Here is a 20,504-nt window from a genome sequence, read left to right as displayed (position 1 = left end):
AAAAGAGCATCAAACATCTACAACTGGTTCAGAACGCTGCAGCTCAGGTCTGAACCAGAACAAACAGGTCAGAACACATTAGTCCAGTTTTAAAGTCTTTACACTGGCTCCCAGTCAGCCTCAGAATAGATTTTAAAGTTCTGCTGCTGGTGTATAAATCTGTGAATGGGTTTGGTCCAGAATACATCAGTGAGATGCAGTGTTTGGAATAACGGCGTTTTGTAACGGCGTTTGTTTTTCAGTAACGGGGTTATCTAACTAATTACTTTTAACGCAGTTACAACGCCGCTATCGTTACTGAACGTTAAATGCGGTCCGTTACATGCATTGATTGAATAAACTATTATCCGAAAGCATCCCCGGCTTCTGACTCAGCTGTTGTGAGGAGGTGGGTTAAAAACAAGGTGAGCGATTATGATTGGCTAAGGCGACATGCCAGCACACGCAGCACACACACACACACACACACACACACTGCAGATTGGATGAAACAGCAGAGATGGTGAGCGTGGAGCAGTCTGATGAAAAGTTGTCATTTTTAAGGTGACGATACAAACACTACTTTATATTAATTATGGTCAAAGTCAAGAACATGTATGTGAAGTGTTCATTATATCCAGGAGAGAAGACTTTGTCCACATCCGTTGTAAGCAACTCAAAATTAATGAAGCACCTCACGATACACGCATCTAAAAAATGGGAATTATTTGACATTGAGCAACTTTTTTTTTATAATAGAAACACAAACAGTTACTTTCCTTGGTAATTACTTTTATTATAGAGTAATTTAGTTACTAACGCAGTTACTTTTTTGAACAAGTAGTGAGTAACTATAACTAATTACTTTTTTAAAGTAACGTTCCCAACACTGGTGACATGTTCGTCAGGTATGAACCCAGCAGGTCTCTCAGATCTATGGACACAGGTCAGATAGTGGAGCCCAGAGCTCAGATTAAACATGATGATGCTGCTTTTAGTTGTTATGCTGCAAAGAAGTGGAACAAACTGCAGCAGAGCTGAAGTCAGCATCACATGTGAACATTTTGAAATCTATAATTGAGAGGGAGATGATTTTAAAAGGTTATGTTTAAGTGTTATCTTTATTGTTCTTACAGAATTTAAGCAGTTGAATGTTTTCTGTTACACTTTTTGATCTCGTAAAGCACATTGAGTTGCCTTGTGTATGAAGATACAAATACAAATACATTTACCTTGCCTTGCCTTAGTACAATTACTGATTTAGAAATATATTTAAAAAAGTGCAAGTACCCATAAAAGCAACTTAATTACAGTAACGTGAGCACTTGTAATCTGTTACTTTCACCTCTGGTAATACCTTACTGTTTTCATGCCACTCACAAGATTTCAAGGACGGCATCAAACTTTAATTTTGAAGTGTCATTTAGGAATTGTAATTGAGCTTGACTGTCCCTTTAAGGGAGAAACCATCATTGTTCACATTCACAATACTTTTAATCGTCACCCCAATTAAGAAAATACACAGACCGTGGCCTAAACCATTTAAAAAGTGATGTTTTTAAGTGTGAAACAGTGTTTTACGTAACACGTTTAAAAAAAATACATATATATATATATTCAAATGGTACATCGAGATGGAGGTCTTTATAGATCAAAGGAGCATTCATGTATATTCAATGATTCACCATTGTTAGGCGCTTCTTCAAAGAGCGACAAGACATGAAAGCTTTAATGTATATTGAGTTCGGAAAATACATAGCCATGTTTTTGATCTTCTCTGATCAAGTGCAGCCCACCACTTCACACTGTCTATAACAAGCATAACTTAGGAAATGAAAGACAAACACATATAAATGTAATAAGGCCCATGTTTATGTGCAGCACCAGAAAACAGCTTCAAAAGATGGATTTGTATCTGTTATTTTTAATTTACTTGAGAGTTAAATGAAGAGACCTTAGCTTTATCCAGGGATGGACTGGGACAAAAAATCAGCACTGACATTTTGTGTCCAGACCAGCCCACTACATTTATGCATTTATTGATTTATTTACAAAACGTGACAATTTATGTCATTCAGTTTTGTTTATATAGATGTAGTAAAATTGTAAAATGGGACACCCAGAAGCACAAGCACTTGTGTAGAGACCCACAGTTAAAATACAAATGCATTCAAAATACAGAACAACCAAATACAGATTTACAAAAGAAAAACAAAATGTAACAAAACTGTTGGTAAAATGAATATAGTTCGATAATTTTGCAAGTTGTTTTCATCACCAGCTTTGTGAATTGGTATAATTTTTGCAATCTTAGTCATTTTAGGTACCGCTGCACATTATCAGTGGACACCATGTATTAAGTCAGTAATGCTTAACATGTGGCTCTTTTTAAAAGAGGAAAACTTTTTTAATCCCTTTTTACCTATTGCCTTTGTTCCATTTTCCCCATTTTCAAAAGGTTCTAACTCATTTTTCAGACTTTTGCCCAATAAATATCACTTGTTTTTTTTTGCCCTTTTTCAATGTTGTTTGCCACATTTTGCTCATTTAAGTTCGCCTTTGCCATTACACACCACCTAATTCCTCTTTATTTGCTCATTCTTTTGCCACTCTTGACTGCTTTTGGCCCATTTTTGTCACTTTTCACTCTTTTCTAGCCATGTTTTTCCCTCTGTTGGACCATTTTTGGCAACTACCATGTCTGCTTTCACTCGCTTCTCAAAAAAAAAAAAATTTATAGCAAACCCCTGTAAGGAAAACAGCTTTGTTGACTTGAGCCCTGAATAGAACTTTCCCGGTTATTTCTGTCATTGTGTTTGAACAAACCTGTGGAGAAGGGGCAGATGTTGTAGGAAAATGATGATGCAAAAGCACAAAGGCATGCTGGGTAAAGAGTCCAGCAGAGAAACTGCAGCAGTGTGTTTCCATGCAGCTGCACGTAAAGCCACAGATGAGCTGCATCATGAGACATAAAAACATAACTGCATCTCTTTATGCACTGAGAACAGCCTTCAGTGTGTGCGTACAGCATGTGTCTGTGTGTTTACCTTTGATCAGTTTAGTCACACTGAAGTCCATAAGGAAGCTGAGGATCGCCGTTGAAATGCCCAGAGTGGCGTAAGCGTACCACCGCCCCCCACATACTGCTCCAAGTCCTAATAACCACTCTAGTAACACACACACACACACACACAATTTCAACATTTATAAATAAAGCTGTTGTTGGAATGAAAGCCTTCTTGACTTCCCTCTTACAAACCTCAGCCCACACTGGATAAAAGCCACATTCACACTGATCTTTGCTATCTGATCCAACCTTTTGGGCTGGAATAATTAGCAAAGCTCTCAATTTTAGAATCCAACAAAGCACACCTTACACACTGTTCACCCATCTACGGAATTATCAATACAAGTCATGAAAATGTCCTTCCTTTTTACTACTAAAGTTAGTTTTTTTTCAATATTGTTTTTCAGGAACTTAAACACAAAATTAAATAAAAAATATAATTTGGAGTCCAAATGTTTTTGTTTTTTTTTCTATAGGTTTCCTTGAATCAACAACCCAACATATATCCATAATTTTTGTTATTGATTTACCATTGAGGCACATGTGTCAAATCCAGTCCTTTGGAGCATCCGCATGAGAAAGAAAATTGACCGAGAAAACGTGAATCATTGTGTAAATGAAACTCAACAATATTTGCAGGGACTCACAGTTTTACCAGTGCTTATATCACATGATTGTAGTCATTTATTACTTATTGCTTGGATATGGTCGGTTTCTTACATATTAACTATTTTATGTCTACGTAGAAGTGCAAACTAGAGCACAATAACTTCAACATTTCTCATTTTCCCGCATAAAAGGTGTGACCCACTAGAGATCAAAATGTTCCCTATTTTTAACTGTATGAAAAAAGATGGAAAAGAATAAAAAAGAAAGAAATTTGAATGAAAGAGTAAAAAGGGGGTAAAGACAAGCTAAAGAAGATGAAGGAAGAGAGAGGAAAAAAGATAAGATTCTTGGATCTTTGCAAGGTTTTTTGAGATGAAAAATATCAATTTCAGGAAAATGAGTCCCTACTGTATACACATGTTCTAATGCTCTGAAGTTGTTCAGTGTTCCTCATTATCCTGATCAAAGTTGTTTTCTTAACCTAAAAAGTTCAGTATAGTCATAGACGTCAATAACATAGAACAGCGGGTTGTGTACTTTTACATTCATCATAATAACAGTTGCCCTGGAGGCAATGATTGGTTTAACATGGATCTTATTCTAATCATATACTGTACGTCATGTCACTCTGACCTTTAGCAGTAACACATGATGAGCTGCTTGGCCTCCATGAATCAGACAAGAATGGATGGTTCTGATGGGATGTTTTTGAGGGCTTTTCCTGCTCCACGTCAGTGTTTTCATCATTTGTTGGAGTTTGATGGGATTCTTCCAAGTTTCTCATTGTGTCCTGAAACGCTTGCATTAAATCACACTCAACAATAACAAAAGAGTTTAAAACTTACCTTATGGTGCGTTTGCATGGTAAGTGACCCCTGTCTGGATATTATGGTGCATTTGATAGAGCAGTCATGGTTGGAGAAGCAGCGTTGTTAACCCATTACAGCCAGGATCCTTAGTTTGTGCCCTTCATTTGTCTGCCATGAAAATATCTGAATATGTCCGAAACAAAAATATATTTACAAACAGCTGATTATAGAAGATTATTGATATTTTAAAACATTTAATTCTATAACTCAGTGATTCCCAAACTTTTTTGAACCAAGTCTTTTCTCTTATTTCTGAATGCAAGTCCCCCCTTTTGTCCAACTACAACATTCTGCTCAGAATTCTATGAGAAAACAACTATAGAACATAATGATGGAACAAACACACACTTTGAAAATTCTCATTTTGTAAATTTAGTGGAAATTTTTGGATCGTGACTCCATTTCTGACGACCCCCAAAGATAATTTTTTTCTAGATATTTTTTATTTTGTTATTGCATTTTAGTTTAACTAGATTTATATTTCACAAAGTGAAAGTATAGAAATACAAGATTGTTTTAATAAAAAGTCTATATTAATTTTTACAAACGATCAGGCGACGTCACATGAGGTCCCGACCCCAAGGTTGAAAAACACTGATTTAATGGTGTTTGAATAGATTTATTTCTATTTTGTTTTATATTTTATTTTGAAGTTGAGTTACTATAAAACCCTTTAACTGTCTGTTCGACCAAATAGTTAAGGACATTTTGAGTCTCTTAATTGTTATTGGGAGAGTGCCTAACTCAGTGTTGTTCAACCTTGGGGTCATAACCCCATGTGGGGTTGCCTTAAATTCTTTTTTCAAATAAAAACACATCAGACTATGTTAAATTACAGTATTTTGTACTTTCATTTTCTCAAATATAAATCTATTTAAATAAAGAGCAGTGTAATGAAAAGAAGAAAATGAATAAATAAAATAAAGTATCTGGACTGGTATAAATATTGGTTACACTGTATATGTAACGCAGTATAACAAACATGATTAAAAACTAATTGTATAAAATAAAAGTCTTTGGGCTCACTAGAAATGTGTAATATAAGATTGGGGTAATGATCCAAAAAAGGTTGGGAACCACTGGCCTATAACTTAACTCAATGTTATTTAACCATCTTTACCACTTTGTTTAAGTATGTAATACTAAAAAGATCCACCAGAATGCAGTGTCTTTAAATGGAAGGTCATTCTTCTTATCCTCCCATCAGCAAATTAGAAACAAGAAAATAACTCTAGACATTTTTTTCACCTTTATTGTCATTTTTTATTGTTTTTACACATATTTTATAAAACAGAATTATGATTGATGATCTTCCAAAAAAGTTCAAATTAAATGTCTAATTCTAAAAAATGTTTTGGTTGATTTGGCGCTTTATGGTAATTGTGAGGATACTGGATTGATGGAAGTTAAATTAGCTTTTTGCTACAAACTAACATTTATTGCTGTTGATATGACACATGAAGTACTGTTAGTGCAACATAAATATGGAGCAATAAGTTCCTTTCTAAATTGATATTGATACATATAGTAAAGCTGTGAGCTCTGCAAATATTGTGGACTTTAATTGAGTTAATGTATATGCAAGGGCTGACAAATTTACAACTGAATAACTTTGTATTTCGACTTTATCCACTGCGGCCCGAATTTGATGCTCTAAAGGGCCAGATTTGGCCCCCATGTCTTGCATTTGACAGATGTGGTCTGTGGCATTCCACCAGTATTTTGTTAAACTGTTAATAAATGACAATTCTGTTTCACTTTTTGTGACAACTCAACCATTTGGTAGAGATTAATATTTAAAAAACGACAGGGTCAGTTAAAAAGAAAATAATTGATAATGATTATTACTCACACAAGGACATTAGAATGGAAATAAAATTAAAAAAAAAGTTTTGTTTTTTTTTTTCCCTGGTGGTGTTGTTAAAGGGTTAAGTTAAAATATGTGGTTCCAGATTTGAACCTGATTATCTCTGCTTTGTTATTACATACTCCACTGTTAGGTGGGATAAATGTTTTACAGCTAGAACTGGGCCAGTACAGATATTATCGCGTTGACTTTGCCCAATGTCACTAATTTACATTTGAAAAAACGTTTCCTGAACAATCCGTCCTCAGTTTGTCACAAATGAAGATTTACTCTCAGCAAAAGGTTAAACAGTGATTAACCAGAACCTGCTGAACACATGAAGTACACACATACTGTATGTGCACACGATGTCTGTGATGTTTTCTTTCAATCAGTGTTGTAATCATAGGTAATTAGCATGCTAAAAGCATCAGTCGCTCCATCTTTCTCAAACATGGCTTAATGAATATGCATATTATACAGACCACTTTTTGCATCATAAAACCTGTTTCCATGGTAACGGGACACCGAGGTGACTGCAGAGTCAAAGATTACTTTTGTTAACACCCCTGGAGCGATGTTTGGAAACAGCTGGCACATAAATAAATTAAAAAGTTGTGCAAAAAGGTGTAATTATCTTAGGTCAATATAACAAAAGTGTAACAAACCAAAAATCTGCCTGCAAGACAAACATGTTTATTATTAAACATGAGTTTTTTGTTTTTTTTTTGTTTTTTTTTTTGCAATAATCTTATAATCTTTATTATTTTTCTGGAAGTTCAAAGTGCTTCATCTTTCCAATATCGTGAATTTCCAGTGCATCATAAACATACACAAACTTTAATTTCTTTCTCTTTTTTTGATCCAACTGAACTACTTGTTCTACTAGATGTATTTTCTCATGCTTGTTTGGAATTTTAAGGGTGAAGAATGGTTTTATCATCAATGTTCACTGCAAATGAGATCAGAAATGCCCCTGGAGAGAGGCTGAGATACTGATGGTCTAACCTTCAGGCTATTGATTTGAAATCCAATTTTTTTTTTATTCCTTTTAGAAATACATTCTAAAAATTCTCTTTGTTTAATGTGAAATAACTGCTTGTTTATCATGTGTTTTAACCTTTGTTCTTTAAATGGTGCTTCACATCTCTGTGTGACAGCTAATCTCATCATCACATATTGTGTCGATTCACACACGAGACCAGGGATGGGCAGTTTAATCACAGCGGGGCCACAAAAATGTGACTGTCAGATCCGAGGGCCAAGTTATGAACATTCATGTCTGCATTTAGAATGATGATCAGTCTGAACATTAATACATGGGGGGAAAAGGGTTTTTGTGGTTGTTTTGTACATTTTATTGTTATTTTTGTAATCATCTTGTGTGTTTTTGGACTCCTTTTGTGTATTTTTGTTGTCATTATATCTTTATTTATTTGTGTTTTTGTTGTTGCATGCAGTTTTGGGAGTCACTATGTGTATTTCTGTTGTCATTTGTGTTTGACGAGTCATTTTATGTGTTTTGTTGTGGTTGTATAGTTCAGTCAGGATCACTTTTGTCAAATAGCTTCATTTAGCATGATTTTCTCTCATTTTTGATTTCAGTAATTTTTCAGTATTTTTGTGGTCGTCTTCTGAGTTTTTGGTGTAAATATTTGGCATTTTGCATGTTTTTTTAAGTCATTTTGTGAATTTATTTTTGGGGGCCGCACAAAATTAGTACACCCAAACGACTTAAATGTAGATTTTGACATGAGTGCATTTTTATAATATCTAAGAAGGTTTTATGGCACCGCATTTTATGTCGGTCTGCCTGATGTGTATGCACATTGTCCTCATCCTTTAATGTTATGTATTTGTTCTATTTTCATACTCTTTATTTGTGTATAACATTAGTTTTCTCTCTAGTTTAGTTGTCCTTATGTATGTATTCTGATGGATATCTATTACTTTACTTTATTCATCGCTGTGCAGTCAGGACTACAAACTCCTCCTCCTCCTGCTTCTAAACTACATCTCCCATGTGATCAGAAGTGGTGTAGCAAAGGTGTGACTGATTGTTTGTTTTATATAAGCTGTAACATGCTGTTTGTTACCCTGATGAAGGTCCTCTGAATGAAAGCTTGGAAATGACATGTTTTTACTTGCATTGATCAAAGTATAGCAGATCATGTTTTAAACCCTGGCACCTTTTCAGATTTGGTCGTGAGTGTGGTGATTCTACTTCTGACATCAAATCTCTGATATTCAAATTGTAAACTTGAACGTGAAATAATGTTTGTGTGAGCAAACCTTCAGGGCTTTGTGTGATGGTTTTAGTTCAAACTGGTGAAATAACGTCCTTTGAGCCACTTTTGATCAAACACACATATATCCATATAATTAGGCTTATTATAAATCATAAAATAGTCGCTGTAGCGTGACCTTCTAGGCCAGTCTCTGGCTAATACTGGGGGATTCTATTCTATCTCATGCTTATGTAACATCAGCAGCTGAAGCAAAGCAGTGTGTGTCCCTTTGTGGGTACGACACACACTAGCCAGTGGGTTTAACATACCAAACAGGAAGCAGCATGAACACACACATACAGACATAGGGGTGAGTCAAAGTCACCAATGTTTTTGTTTTTGTTATTTTTGTGGTGATTTATTCACTTTTCTTTGCTAATTCTTGAATTAGTTTGAGAAACAAAGCCAGCTTGTTTGACCTTTAATTCATTTGATTTATGGAACAGTCTCAATTGTTTCTTGTAACACTGTGAATCATTGCCCCTGATTTGTTTTTTTCTTTGTTTAGCTGCTAAGATGATTTAAAGCTAGGGTAGACAATTTTCTCCAGATACGCTTTTTAAGTTTTTAGTTGAAATTGTCTTTATGTCCTGACAGAAATTAAGATCTTATGTGCTCTGATAAAGAAATGAAGAAAATCCATCAACTGTAGCAGCTGTAAATCTGTAATAACTTTGACCAATGGAAAAAACAAACTATCAACAAACTAACAAACAATCACATCTCCCTGCTCGTTCTCGACCCCTCGCATGCACGAGCTCACACTGAAAGTGCGTCACCGCTGACTAGGGATGTAACGATTATTCGTAAGGCAGTTAAAAATCGATTCATAGGTATCACGGTTCACATCGATGCTCTGAAAATTGAATCGCAGTACTTTTTTTAAAGTATATTTATCCCTTCTCTTGTCCAGAAGTGTAAGCAGTGGGCGGAATCTGCTACTACTTTCTTTCTGTGCCGCCTTCTACTCTTAAACATGTTCATAAATGATTCCTTACCCATTTAGCACCGAAAGAATATCTGTAATATTACGTGAATAGTCACGTTTTTCTATTAGCTCTGTCTGCTACCGCATAACATCTCTTCTTCACTGCACTTAGCTGCATGCCAACCGATCACTGGGTTACCAGCGCCCTCTGCTGGTCCAAACTAATATCTGATATAAATACAGTGCATTGACTGTTTTTTTTTTTTTTTTTTTAAAGTCCAATTGTTAAGGCACAAAATACATTTTTTTGTTGCACTTTTAAAAAGAAAAATAACTATTATGCAGTTTTGCATTGTTTACTATAGAACCAGAATTTTAATTAATAGGCTTCTTCTTCATTTGTATTATTCCTGTATTTATTTCTTTCAAGATTTATTTTTAGTTAAATTGCATTGTTTTGAATAGTTTATCATGGGATTATTTTGACAATGAAAAATGAAGAAAAAAAAACAGTATAGTGTTTTTTAGTCTTTTTCTTCAAAAAAATGAAGGAATATTTTTCAGTCATCATTTGTCTACAGTCCCATTTTGTAAAATAAATTGTGAGAGGATCGTATCATGAACCAAGTATCGTGAATCAAATCGTATCGGGAGTTGAGTGAATCGTTACATCCCTACCGCTGACAGAGTTAAAACAGAGTTTTTTAACACATATAATGGTAAAGTTTATTGTTTACTTACTGCTGAATGAGACATGAGACAATGAAGTTTCTACACAATAAGCGATGAGATGAGCTCCTCTTCTGCAGCAGCTGTGCGCGTGCATGTGAGTGAGACAGAGCACAGAAGGGAGGGGCAAGGGGGGTAAAGGCGGAGCAATCGGGGAAGCTACATTCAAAATCTTGCTAGCTTTTAAAGATACCTTTGAGCAGAGGTGAATGTGAGGAATCACAAGTAGCAGTCATGTTACTGTAATTGATTTTCTGTTATGGGTGCATTTTAAAAGATGTAGCCATATTAGCATTTTTACACCCAACCTGATCAAACGCCACTTTCTTTGTTCAGGTTTTGGTTTCAACCATGTCGTTTCCCACATGGCACATTTGGCATGGCACTGTTTTAGAGTTCATAAATGTATTTTATTTTGAATTGAAAGAGATGGTGTTATTTTAATTAAAAAAATGTAAACTGTAATTGTAAATGAATTGTAATTGAACACGGTTAATTAAAAACGCAATTGTAAGTGAAAAATGTAATTGACCCTAACCCTGGTGAGTACCAAGAGAAACTGTAATTAGATCCAACAGGGAAATAAATGAGCACTTCACAGCATAGCCATTATTTTATAAATAACCTTTGTTCTGATGATGCCCACCAGCTTTTGGCCTCCACCACAGTTACAAAACTCCCCACATTACCTCTGCTGTTACCAGGGAGAAGGGTGGGGGGGCTCTTTGTGCCCCGGCGTACGGAGGTGGTGAGTTGCTGGGCTAGATTTAGACCTTCAGTGGGGTGCTTTGTGAGCTTACTGATAAAGTGAAGCAAATAATAACAAGGATGTCATTGTCACCATCAAACTTCAGAATCAAAGACGACCACATGGTGAAGGTGACCCCCTCGACGCCATAGATCAATTCACATGGCAGATAATAATAAGCCCAACTAAAGGTTTAGTGACAAAAAATAAAATTAGCATTTGTCTCATATGCCACACACATACAAATGACCACGCAGAAGAAATACACACGGCACCAGAGACGCCTTTAATGACTTTTTAATGGATTAACTGTCAGTAACTCCAATCAAAGTGAAGAACCGTGTGTGTGTGTGTGTGTGTGTGTGTGTGTGTGTGTGTGTTTTCCAATCAGGATGGGCTGCAGTCGCATGTTGGTATTTATAGCCACAAAGCTATGTCACTACTAAGCCCTCTGCAGACTCACGGCTTTGTTTTCAACAACATTCTTTCCAGCTTTGTTTTGTTCTTAACTTATCCACTCAGATAGGAAACTTATAATATAATTATTCTAATAATAATAGTTCTCTAAATTAGAACCGAGCAATATATCATGATTCAAGATATATTGAGTCTTATATATATACTGTATATATACATATATATTGATACAATCCCACAGTACAAATCACATCATACAAGTATTTAATATTATTCATAGAGTCCAGTTAAACAGTGTCCTTCAAAAAAATGTTTACATTTAAATGGATTTCTGAGTGCGTCCTAACTCAGACCTTCATCTAAACAAGCCACACTACAGAACTCACTCACACGTGCTGTCTTTTATAGGAGAAAAAACCAAAAGTGTCACATATTGTGCAGCTGTTTGTTAATAAATGTGCCTGTGTGGCATTTTTCACCTGCAAATTTAACCCAGAATTGGCATTCTGGTAATACTTTATAGAGTTGAACACATCAAGATTTATATGTATCATATATTGCTATTTTGAGAAAAAAATATTCAGATATGAGTTTAGGTCCAAATTGCCATGCAATCCTACTCTAAACTGGACGTTTTGTGAGCTTATTATTTTTCAAATACACAGCAAGAAAAAGTTTCCATTTGTTGTGACACATGATATGAAATAATTAAAAAGAAAATAGATCGAAAAAAGAAGAAATAGATTAAGGTCACTCTCAGAGATTGCAAGTTCAGGTCCCAATGGTGGCCCCCCAAGCCCAACTTGTCTGTATTAACCTCTGCGATAGAATACGTTCTATCATTTAATGGCCAAGGGTTCTGGGTTTGGAATTGAGGAAAAATATTAGTTAAATCATGTTGCAGAAGTAAAAATAACAGTTTTTCTAGCTTTTTACATCGTCCCCATCTTCACAGGTGAAAGTAATGGATTACAAGTACTCGAGTTACTGTAATTGAGTTGCTTTTATGGGTGCTTGTACTTTTTTGAGTATATTTCCAAATCAGTAATTTTACTTGTACTTAAGTACATGTTTTAAAACAAGTAAAGTCATTTGTTATATTTCTACACCCAACTATTACTGAGTAAATTCTATTTTTTTGTTTTAAAAGGATCAACAGACATTGTGAAACTACAAAAAATTAAAAGACCAGACGACAATGAAATGCATCACATCATAACCGACCAATCAGATTAAACGTACAGCACCATAACAGCATTTAATGCCAGTTATTTTCTCAGTTCATAAGTGTAGCTATACTTAGAGCCTGCAAATTGAATAATAGTAATAATTATAATAATAATACATTTTATTCAAGGCGCCTTTCAAGGTACTCAAGGTCACCGCACAATCAGAGATAGGAACAAGATAAAAAAAAAAAAAAACACAGACAAAGTAGAAACTATTTTTGAATTTAATTAATTGGTGTTATTTTATTTTATTCTTTAAAGTTGTACATTTGGACAAACTTTTTATTTTATACAGATCTCTTTGTAGAAAAATAAATTAAGTTCCAATTGTGCAACATTTGGTCTCTTCCAAATGGGGAAAAAAGTAGAACTAACATCTGTGACATGAAACGTACAGTAATGCGTTAGAATAAAGGCAGCAGAAAACTATTATTTATTTATGAATATATTAAGAATTGACAAAATGACCATAAAATACATTTATGGTTCTGCTTGGGAGCATTTCACTGCAGTGTATTTTACAGGCAGATGATTGATGATTTATATGTACTTGTACTTGAGTATCAGTACTTCTATTTGTGTAGGATTTATCAGCAATCTTTACACGTGTGGCCATCTTTCATATCTATCTTTCAATCTCTCTCTCTCCCTTTCCTATGTTTGTCTCCTTTCATACACAAAGCCTTCCCAACGCCTGCGTATGTCTACTGGTAAATATAGAACCCTATAATAACCCTTTGCCAAAGGGTTGGGACACACGTGCCACCACTCAACTATGTTTGGGACGTATATAAGGGCCAGTGGGTTGGAAGCTGTGTGAGCAAAAGAAAGAAGAAAACTTAACATAAACCAGTTTAAAACTAAAGGACTGAACCCAGACTGAAGAACATCAGGAAATCTGTGTGTGTGTGTTTGACATCTGGAACTGAAGACTCCCTAAATAAGACCCAAGGAAAGCCTTGCTCCCTCCGCCTCCTTCCTTCCTTCCTCCTCTCCCTCTCTTCATCTTCCTCACCCAGCACTCACACACATCCATGAGTGTGACCAACTCCTCCGCCTATCGATCGGAGCACAGTTTCCATCAGACTTCATCATCAACCTCGTCCTCTAATAACCCATACATGGAGAAGAGCAGAGGACTGTTTACTGAGGACTTTGGCTCCTTCATGGGGCCCGGGACCGACACCTTAGGAGGATTTTCCAGTAAGTTGGAGACAAATTTGTTTTTTCATAAACACTGTCAATTGGTCATATGGCCATAAAATAGAATTATGGCCATATGGAATTACGGTTCAGCTTGGGAGCATTTTACTGCAGTTTCTTTTTTCCACTCTCACTATGAATATAACAAACAAACAAAAAAACATCCACTCAATTTAATGGTACATTACATAACACAGATAGATATTTAACATGTACTTACATTGTGAAAAAGAATTTTGCAACAGAAGACGAACCAACCTAAAACCTCTCAAAAGTTTGGGACCAAATCACTGAACACTACGACACACCTAAGACAGAACTAACATCTGTGACATGAAACTAACAGTAGTATGTTAGAATCAAAGCAGGATGATCGTGTGGGACAGAAGTATAGAATAGTTCATCTTTTCTGCAATTATGTAATTGCATAATCTACTTAGTCTATTTTTTGGAAACGTTTTATTGATTGTTTGCAAGTTATCTCAAATTTTTAATGTTATTTTTTTCATCATTTAAAGTTTATCTCTCCCTTCTCAACCAAAGATTTATTTTGGGTAAGATTTGTTGTTTCTATGATTGATTCTAAAACATAATGTTGTACTATTAGGATGGAAAAGCAGAATCCTGACAGGAACAACCACTCAAATCAATGTTGCAAATTTGATTCAAGACATTACATTATACAGATAGATTATATTTAACACGCATTTACATTGTGAAGAAGAATCACGCACTAGAAGAAGAATCAATCTAAAGTGTCAAAAGAACTAACATCTGTGACATGAAACCAACATTGGCAAAATGGCCATAAAATTGATTTATTTTCATTTTTGGGATTGTGTTGGTTGGGACCACATGCAGATAAGTGTTGAAGGCAGCGTGATAGTGTGACACAGAAGTGGAGAATCATACCTTAGCGTTTGGTGCATAGGTGCAGTTTGAGATTCTTGCCAGAGGGGGACAAATTAAAAAACAGAAATAAATATATAGACCGTCTTGAGATTCGCGCCAACTACAATGTGTGTAACATATACAATAATGCAAAAATGATAAGTAACATAATTGATTATGTTGCTGCAGTACCATACATGAGCTGCTGGGTGCAGTGTTGCTTCACCATTTACATTGTGAAGAAGAATTGCGCAACAGAAGAAGAACCAACCTAAAGTCTCAAAAGTATGGGACCATTTAACTGAAAACGTATACGACACACCTGAGGTCGATATGTCTTAAATCATCTGTAAAATACAGGAAAAAAAAAATGTTGTCTGTCTATCATCCAATTTTTTCTGTCCAGACCAGCCACTACATTATCAGCGACACCATAAAGAAGCTGTTATTAAGTCAGTGATGCGGAAAATGTTGCTCTTTATGTCTTAATTTGAATCATTATTTCCTCAGAAAACTTTAAAATGGGGAAACTTTTCAACTTTTTTTACCTATATTCTTTGGCCATTTTGCAACTTCCTTTGTCCAATTTTTGCCCCATTTAAAAAAGTTATGCACTTTATAAAGACTTTAGCTACCTTTTGCCAATAAATATCCCGCATTTTTGCAGGTTCTGTTTGACACTTTAATCAGATTTTTGTCCTTTAATTTTTCTGGCCACTTTTCATCCCAATAAGATAACTTTTGTCATATAAATATCAGTTGTTTCATTTTCCCCTACATTTTGTCTCTTTTTGTAACACATTTTTGCCCTTCTTCACTATTGTTTGCCAAATTTTTACCTTTCTTCACTATTGTTTGCCACATTTTGTAGGTAGGATTTATAAAGGAATTCTGATTCTGATTCTGCCCATTGAAGCTACCCTTTGCCATTACATACCACTTGATTATTTGCCCATTTTTGGCCACTCTTGACTACTTTTGGGCCATTTTAGTTACTTTTCACTCTTTTTTTGCCAGTTTTTGCCATTTTTGGCCACCTGTTACCATGTCTGCCTCCACTTACACGTCAAAAAAAAAAAAAGTAGCAGATCAGCCCACTTTGGGGTGATGCCCGGTATGCCAGAACGCCAGTCCACCCTTGCTACTCACCTGAGGTAGAACTAACATCTGTGACATAAAACTAAGATTAATATGTTAGATTCAAAGCAGCAGAAAACTATTATTTATTTATATTTATTAAGAATTTTATTTTTTTGTATGGAATTTGGGACAACTGTAATGAAAACCGGGCGTATGGTTTGGTGAAGTATCGAGTGTCTCAATATTATCAGACTTTATGAAATATGTTGTGTTGCAGCCTTATTTGTTCACTTTACAGCCCTGTGTTCATCATCTGAGGTTCAGCTCAACGCTGGAGCACACAGGAGTGTGAATGCATGACATCTGATCTCTAAATGGACTCAAAGCCTCATGGGCTTTGTGCACGTACAGCAAAAATGACTGGCACTTCACAGGTGTCGTTACCAGGAAAGTGAGACATGCAATAACTGAACATTTAGTACAAACACGTAAGCCTGGGAATGCTGGACGGACTGGGAGTACCGTGACCTCACACACCGAGTATCTGCCATGACGCTTACATGAGGAATGAGTTAGCTGGTTGCCCAGTGACAAGTGCACGCAGACACACACACATACAAGGACACACACACACAGCTGAACGTGTGAAGTCAGAGCTAATATCGCACGCAAACTCATCTCCAGTCAGAAGAACGGGACATATCACAGAGTGTGTGGTGAGAGCCTCGAATAAGAAGGAATTAAAAGGTCAACTCTGAAAAGACAGGCAAGGCAATTACAGTTAAGTGCAAAAAATTAAAATTGATCTACTGATTTCATGAATAGAAATTCACCAGGATATTCCATTATTCAGATTCCTCCAGGTCACTTTTTGACAGAATTGAGATGATTTGGTCAATTATCAACACATCACATTGCAAGCTGGGACTTAAAGAAAAAAGCTCTGTGTAATCCTTGTTTTTATTTCTCTAAAAACCTAAAAGAAATAAGATAATTGAAGGCTTCCCACCTAATATGTATAGTCAAAGTGTAAAAATAAACTGTTTACCAAAAAAATAGGTTTACAAGTACTTAGTTACTGTAATTTAATTGCTTTTATGGGTACTTGTACCTTTTTGAGTTTATTTCTAAATCAGTAGCTTTTCCTGTACATAAGTACGTCTTAAAAGAAATAATGTAATTCATTACATTTCTACAACCAGCCGTTTCTGAGTAAATTATAACTTTTGTTTTTAAAATGATCAACTGACATTGTGAAACTGCAAAAAATGAACTGACCAGACAACAATCAAATACATCACATCATAGCCGACCAATCAGATTAAACGCAATGCACAGCGCCAAAAAAGCATTGAATGGAGGTTTATTTAAACATTTAAAATCATCAGTAAAAACATTTAAAATCATCAACAAACATCATCAACAATATGACGAAAAATTTCCCTCTCAATCATTCGCAGTAGAGAAAAATAGTTCCTTTAACTTTGATTCAAAAATGTTCACATGTGATGCTGACTTCAGCTCTGCTGCAGTTTGTTCCACTTCTTTGCAGCATAACAACTAAAAGCAGCATCACCATGTTTACTGTGAGCTCTGGGCTCCACTATCTGACCTGTGTCCATAGATCTGAGAGACCTGCTGGGTTCATACCTGACTAACATCTCACTGATGTATTCTGGACCAAACCCATTCACAGATTTATACACCAGCAGCAGAACTTTAAAGTCTATTCTGAGGCTGACTGGGAGCCAGTGTAAAGACTTTAAAACTGGAGTAATGTGTTCTGACCTCTTTGTTCTGGTTCAGACCTGAGCTGCAGCGTTCTGAACCAGCTGAAGATGTTTGATGCTCTTTTGGGGGATTCCTGTTAGAAGACCATTACAATAGTCCAGTCTGCTGGAGATAAAAGCATGGACCAGTTTCTCCTGATCTTTCTGAGTCATTAAACATTTTATATATTGTTTATTATTCTTATTATTTGTTATTTTTTTCATATGCAAGATTTCATCCCTTTCTTTTGAAGTTTCTACATGAGATGTTTACTGTGTGAAAGGGATCCGCGGCAATATTTATTAACACAAATCAAACGTGGGGGTGAAAGTAACAAGTAACTTTTACTTTAAGTGCTATTTAATTCCAATGAGCTACTTTTTACTTGTACTTCAGTATTTTATGTATGACATATTTGTTCTTGTACTTGATTACAATACTTCTACTTGAGTACGTTACATCAGTACTTTTTACACTTCTGCATGTTTGTTTTTTTCCAGGTGGGTCAGGAAATATCAAAACCTTTGAGGATTCATATCAATTTACCGTTGACGTGAGAGATTTCTCTCCTGAAGACGTCATAGTCACCACATCCAACAACCAGATAGAAGTTCGTGCAGAAAAGGTGGGAAAGTTCTCCACTGAGGTGGACTGAAAACACGTGCATTGTTTTATATAATTTGGTAACACTTGACTTGAAGTTTTATACATAAAGGCTGAAGTTACGCTGTCATCATTTTGACATGAGGATGAATAAACTGGCCGTTTTTTAACACTTTTCATTTTACTTTTATATCTCACCATATATATATATATATATATATATATATATATATATATATATAAAATATGCCTTGTTTGGTATATCACTTTTTCATCACAACTTCAGCTCATTAAACTTATTGTTAATTGTTCATTTTGACATACAGTACTCTATGAAAAGCACCAAACCTGAGTCGAAAAAATATGGGTCTTTTTAATGTGAAAACCACAAATATGTTTAACAAACCGATTTGTTGAATGGGAATGCAAATATAAAGTGTAATTTTCAAAAATATATACAAAAAAAGTTTTATGACATTTTTCCCAAATCATCTAATACAACTTTTAACAAAACCTCACAATCAGATGCCACAAATTATTTGTGCTACTGCAAAAAACAGTTCCTGTCCACTAATAAGAAAGAGGGACACATCACAGGCCTAACATGTTCCACCAGTAGGAAAGAGTTGTATTTTTTGCTTGCAATCACTTTCGATTTTGCAAGAGAAGGAAGAACGGTCTGTCTTATTGGTCGTTTATGCACCGAATGCGACAAAAATAAACAGTAAAAGTGTTTTTAATCTATCATAATATTGTCCTACTTAGACTATCAAGATCATTTAAAAACTGTTATATAGTTTTGAGTCCTCCCTTAAATGGACACTGTGAGGCTGCATCTGGCCGCGGGCTTGTCTTAAATTGGTCATGTGATTAGGACGCCCTGGCGTGTCCGTGGACTCCTGATGCTGCGTTCACACCGAATGCGTCTTCTGCGGCACTGGATGCATCTGCTGCACGAAACGTTCCGCAGGTTTCACAGGATCAAAAAATGTCCGCATTCGCTTCATATGCGCGTTTGAAGCGAAGCCCCGCCCACCAGCGACACATCCAACTTGTTGAGTTTCACTGCCTGCTGAGGCGAGGAGTTGCGCTCCTTTTTCTCCTCTCATAAACATAAACCACCAGTGAAAAAAGACGGTGTGAGTAGCGGCTAATGCTATCCTAGCTCAGTGCTACAGAGATAACTTTTACCTGCTACTACCACCTCCTCGCTGATTCTCCTCCACGCCAAATCCTTCCTAGTCTGTGTCACACAGCTCCAGGTGGTCACACATAGATTCTACTCCATGGTTGAATGGGTGAACAGGCCGGTGTTCGTGTTGACGGCCTAATGTTATCGTCAACAAAGACTCTGATTGGCTTTAGTCATGTGAAACAGTAGCAGGAGTTCAATATATTCAACTCTTGCAAATATGATAAAAAATCGAGAGCGCTCTCGCACAGCCAACACTCTTGACGCGCGGATCGGACCGCATCGCTGCACAGGAAAGATTTCACAACTGGGGCGCATCTATCCATTGACTTTGTATGTAACCTGGTCATTTCGTGACGCATTCGGTGTGAACGCAGCACAAGGGTTAAGTGTCATTCATTACCTTAACCCTAACCCTTTGTTACCCTAACCCCTTACCCTAATCTTAACCCTAACTGTACCTAACCCCACTAGATCCCTCAACCTAAGCCAAAAAATACCAACATAGCTCCAAAGGGGTCATAATTTTGCGAACAACACATAATTATTGATGCTAATGACAGATAATGACAGCGTGATGTCAGCCTTATGTATAAAACTTCAAGTAAAGTGTTACCTATTATTTTTATATTTTGTAGCTATTGACCTTTCTTAGTCGATCAAACAAATTTCTCATATGACTTCTTCTTTTTTGCAGCTGGCACAGGACGGTTCAGTGATGAATACTTTCACCCATAAATGCCAGCTACCTGATGATGTAGATCCCACCTCTGTGACATCATCGCTGGGCCCTGAGGGGACCCTCACGGTCCGGGCTCGACGACACCCCGCCAAACACGAGCTTGCGCAGACCTTCCGCACCGAGATTAAAATTTAAAAATTCCTCACATACCAAAGCTTCTCACTTTTTTCCCCGCTGTCATTATTCCACCTCAAACTGTCACTCTGAGTTTGCTCTAAAAAAGAATCATGACACGCTTCCGTTCCTGGACTGCAGTGCTCCCCGATGATGCTCATTTATATTCAGTGTGCATTCCGTCTGCACAGGAGTGATAC

At 36.1% G+C, this 20,504-nt stretch overlaps 2 protein-coding genes across 2 annotated transcripts in view; one reads left to right on the top strand and one right to left on the bottom strand.

The window, feature by feature from the left end:
• The window catches only part of clcnk (chloride channel K), a 28,939-nt gene extending 18,551 nt beyond the window's left edge, over positions 1 to 10,388 (bottom strand). Inside the window, exons 1-5 of the mRNA XM_028452818.1 lie at positions 10,328 to 10,388; positions 4,501 to 4,647; positions 4,289 to 4,445; positions 3,027 to 3,146; positions 2,806 to 2,934 (exon numbers count right to left, since the gene is read on the bottom strand). Of these exons, the coding sequence (XP_028308619.1) occupies positions 2,806 to 2,934; positions 3,027 to 3,146; positions 4,289 to 4,445; positions 4,501 to 4,518 (424 nt within the window). The 5' untranslated portion in view covers positions 4,519 to 4,647; positions 10,328 to 10,388. The remainder of the gene's footprint in view (positions 1 to 2,805; positions 2,935 to 3,026; positions 3,147 to 4,288; positions 4,446 to 4,500; positions 4,648 to 10,327) is intronic.
• Positions 10,389 to 13,478: 3,090 nt separating this feature from the next.
• hspb7 (heat shock protein family, member 7 (cardiovascular)) lies at positions 13,479 to 20,339 on the top strand. Its single transcript, XM_028453493.1, has 3 exons — positions 13,479 to 13,912; positions 18,154 to 18,278; positions 20,146 to 20,339. The coding sequence occupies exons 1-3, from the start codon at positions 13,744 to 13,746 to the stop codon at positions 20,323 to 20,325; spliced, it is 474 nt and encodes a 157-aa protein (XP_028309294.1). The 5' UTR covers positions 13,479 to 13,743; the 3' UTR covers positions 20,326 to 20,339.
• The last annotated feature ends 165 nt before the right edge of the window (positions 20,340 to 20,504 follow it).

This window comes from Gouania willdenowi, chromosome 7 (assembly GCF_900634775.1).
Source record: "Gouania willdenowi chromosome 7, fGouWil2.1, whole genome shotgun sequence".
Taxonomy (NCBI): Eukaryota; Metazoa; Chordata; class Actinopteri; order Blenniiformes; family Gobiesocidae; genus Gouania; species Gouania willdenowi.
This window is presented reverse-complemented; position numbering and strand designations above follow the sequence as displayed.

Coding starts and splice junctions, on each gene's coding strand:
- hspb7 (XM_028453493.1), top strand. CDS start 13,744: ATGAGTGTGACCAACTCCTCCGCCTATCGATCGGAGCACAGTTTCCAT. Junction 13,913..18,153: donor CACCTTAGGAGGATTTTCCA/GTAAGTTGGAGA, acceptor GTTTTTTTCCAG/GTGGGTCAGGAAATATCAAA. Junction 18,279..20,145: donor TAGAAGTTCGTGCAGAAAAG/GTGGGAAAGTTC, acceptor TCTTTTTTGCAG/CTGGCACAGGACGGTTCAGT.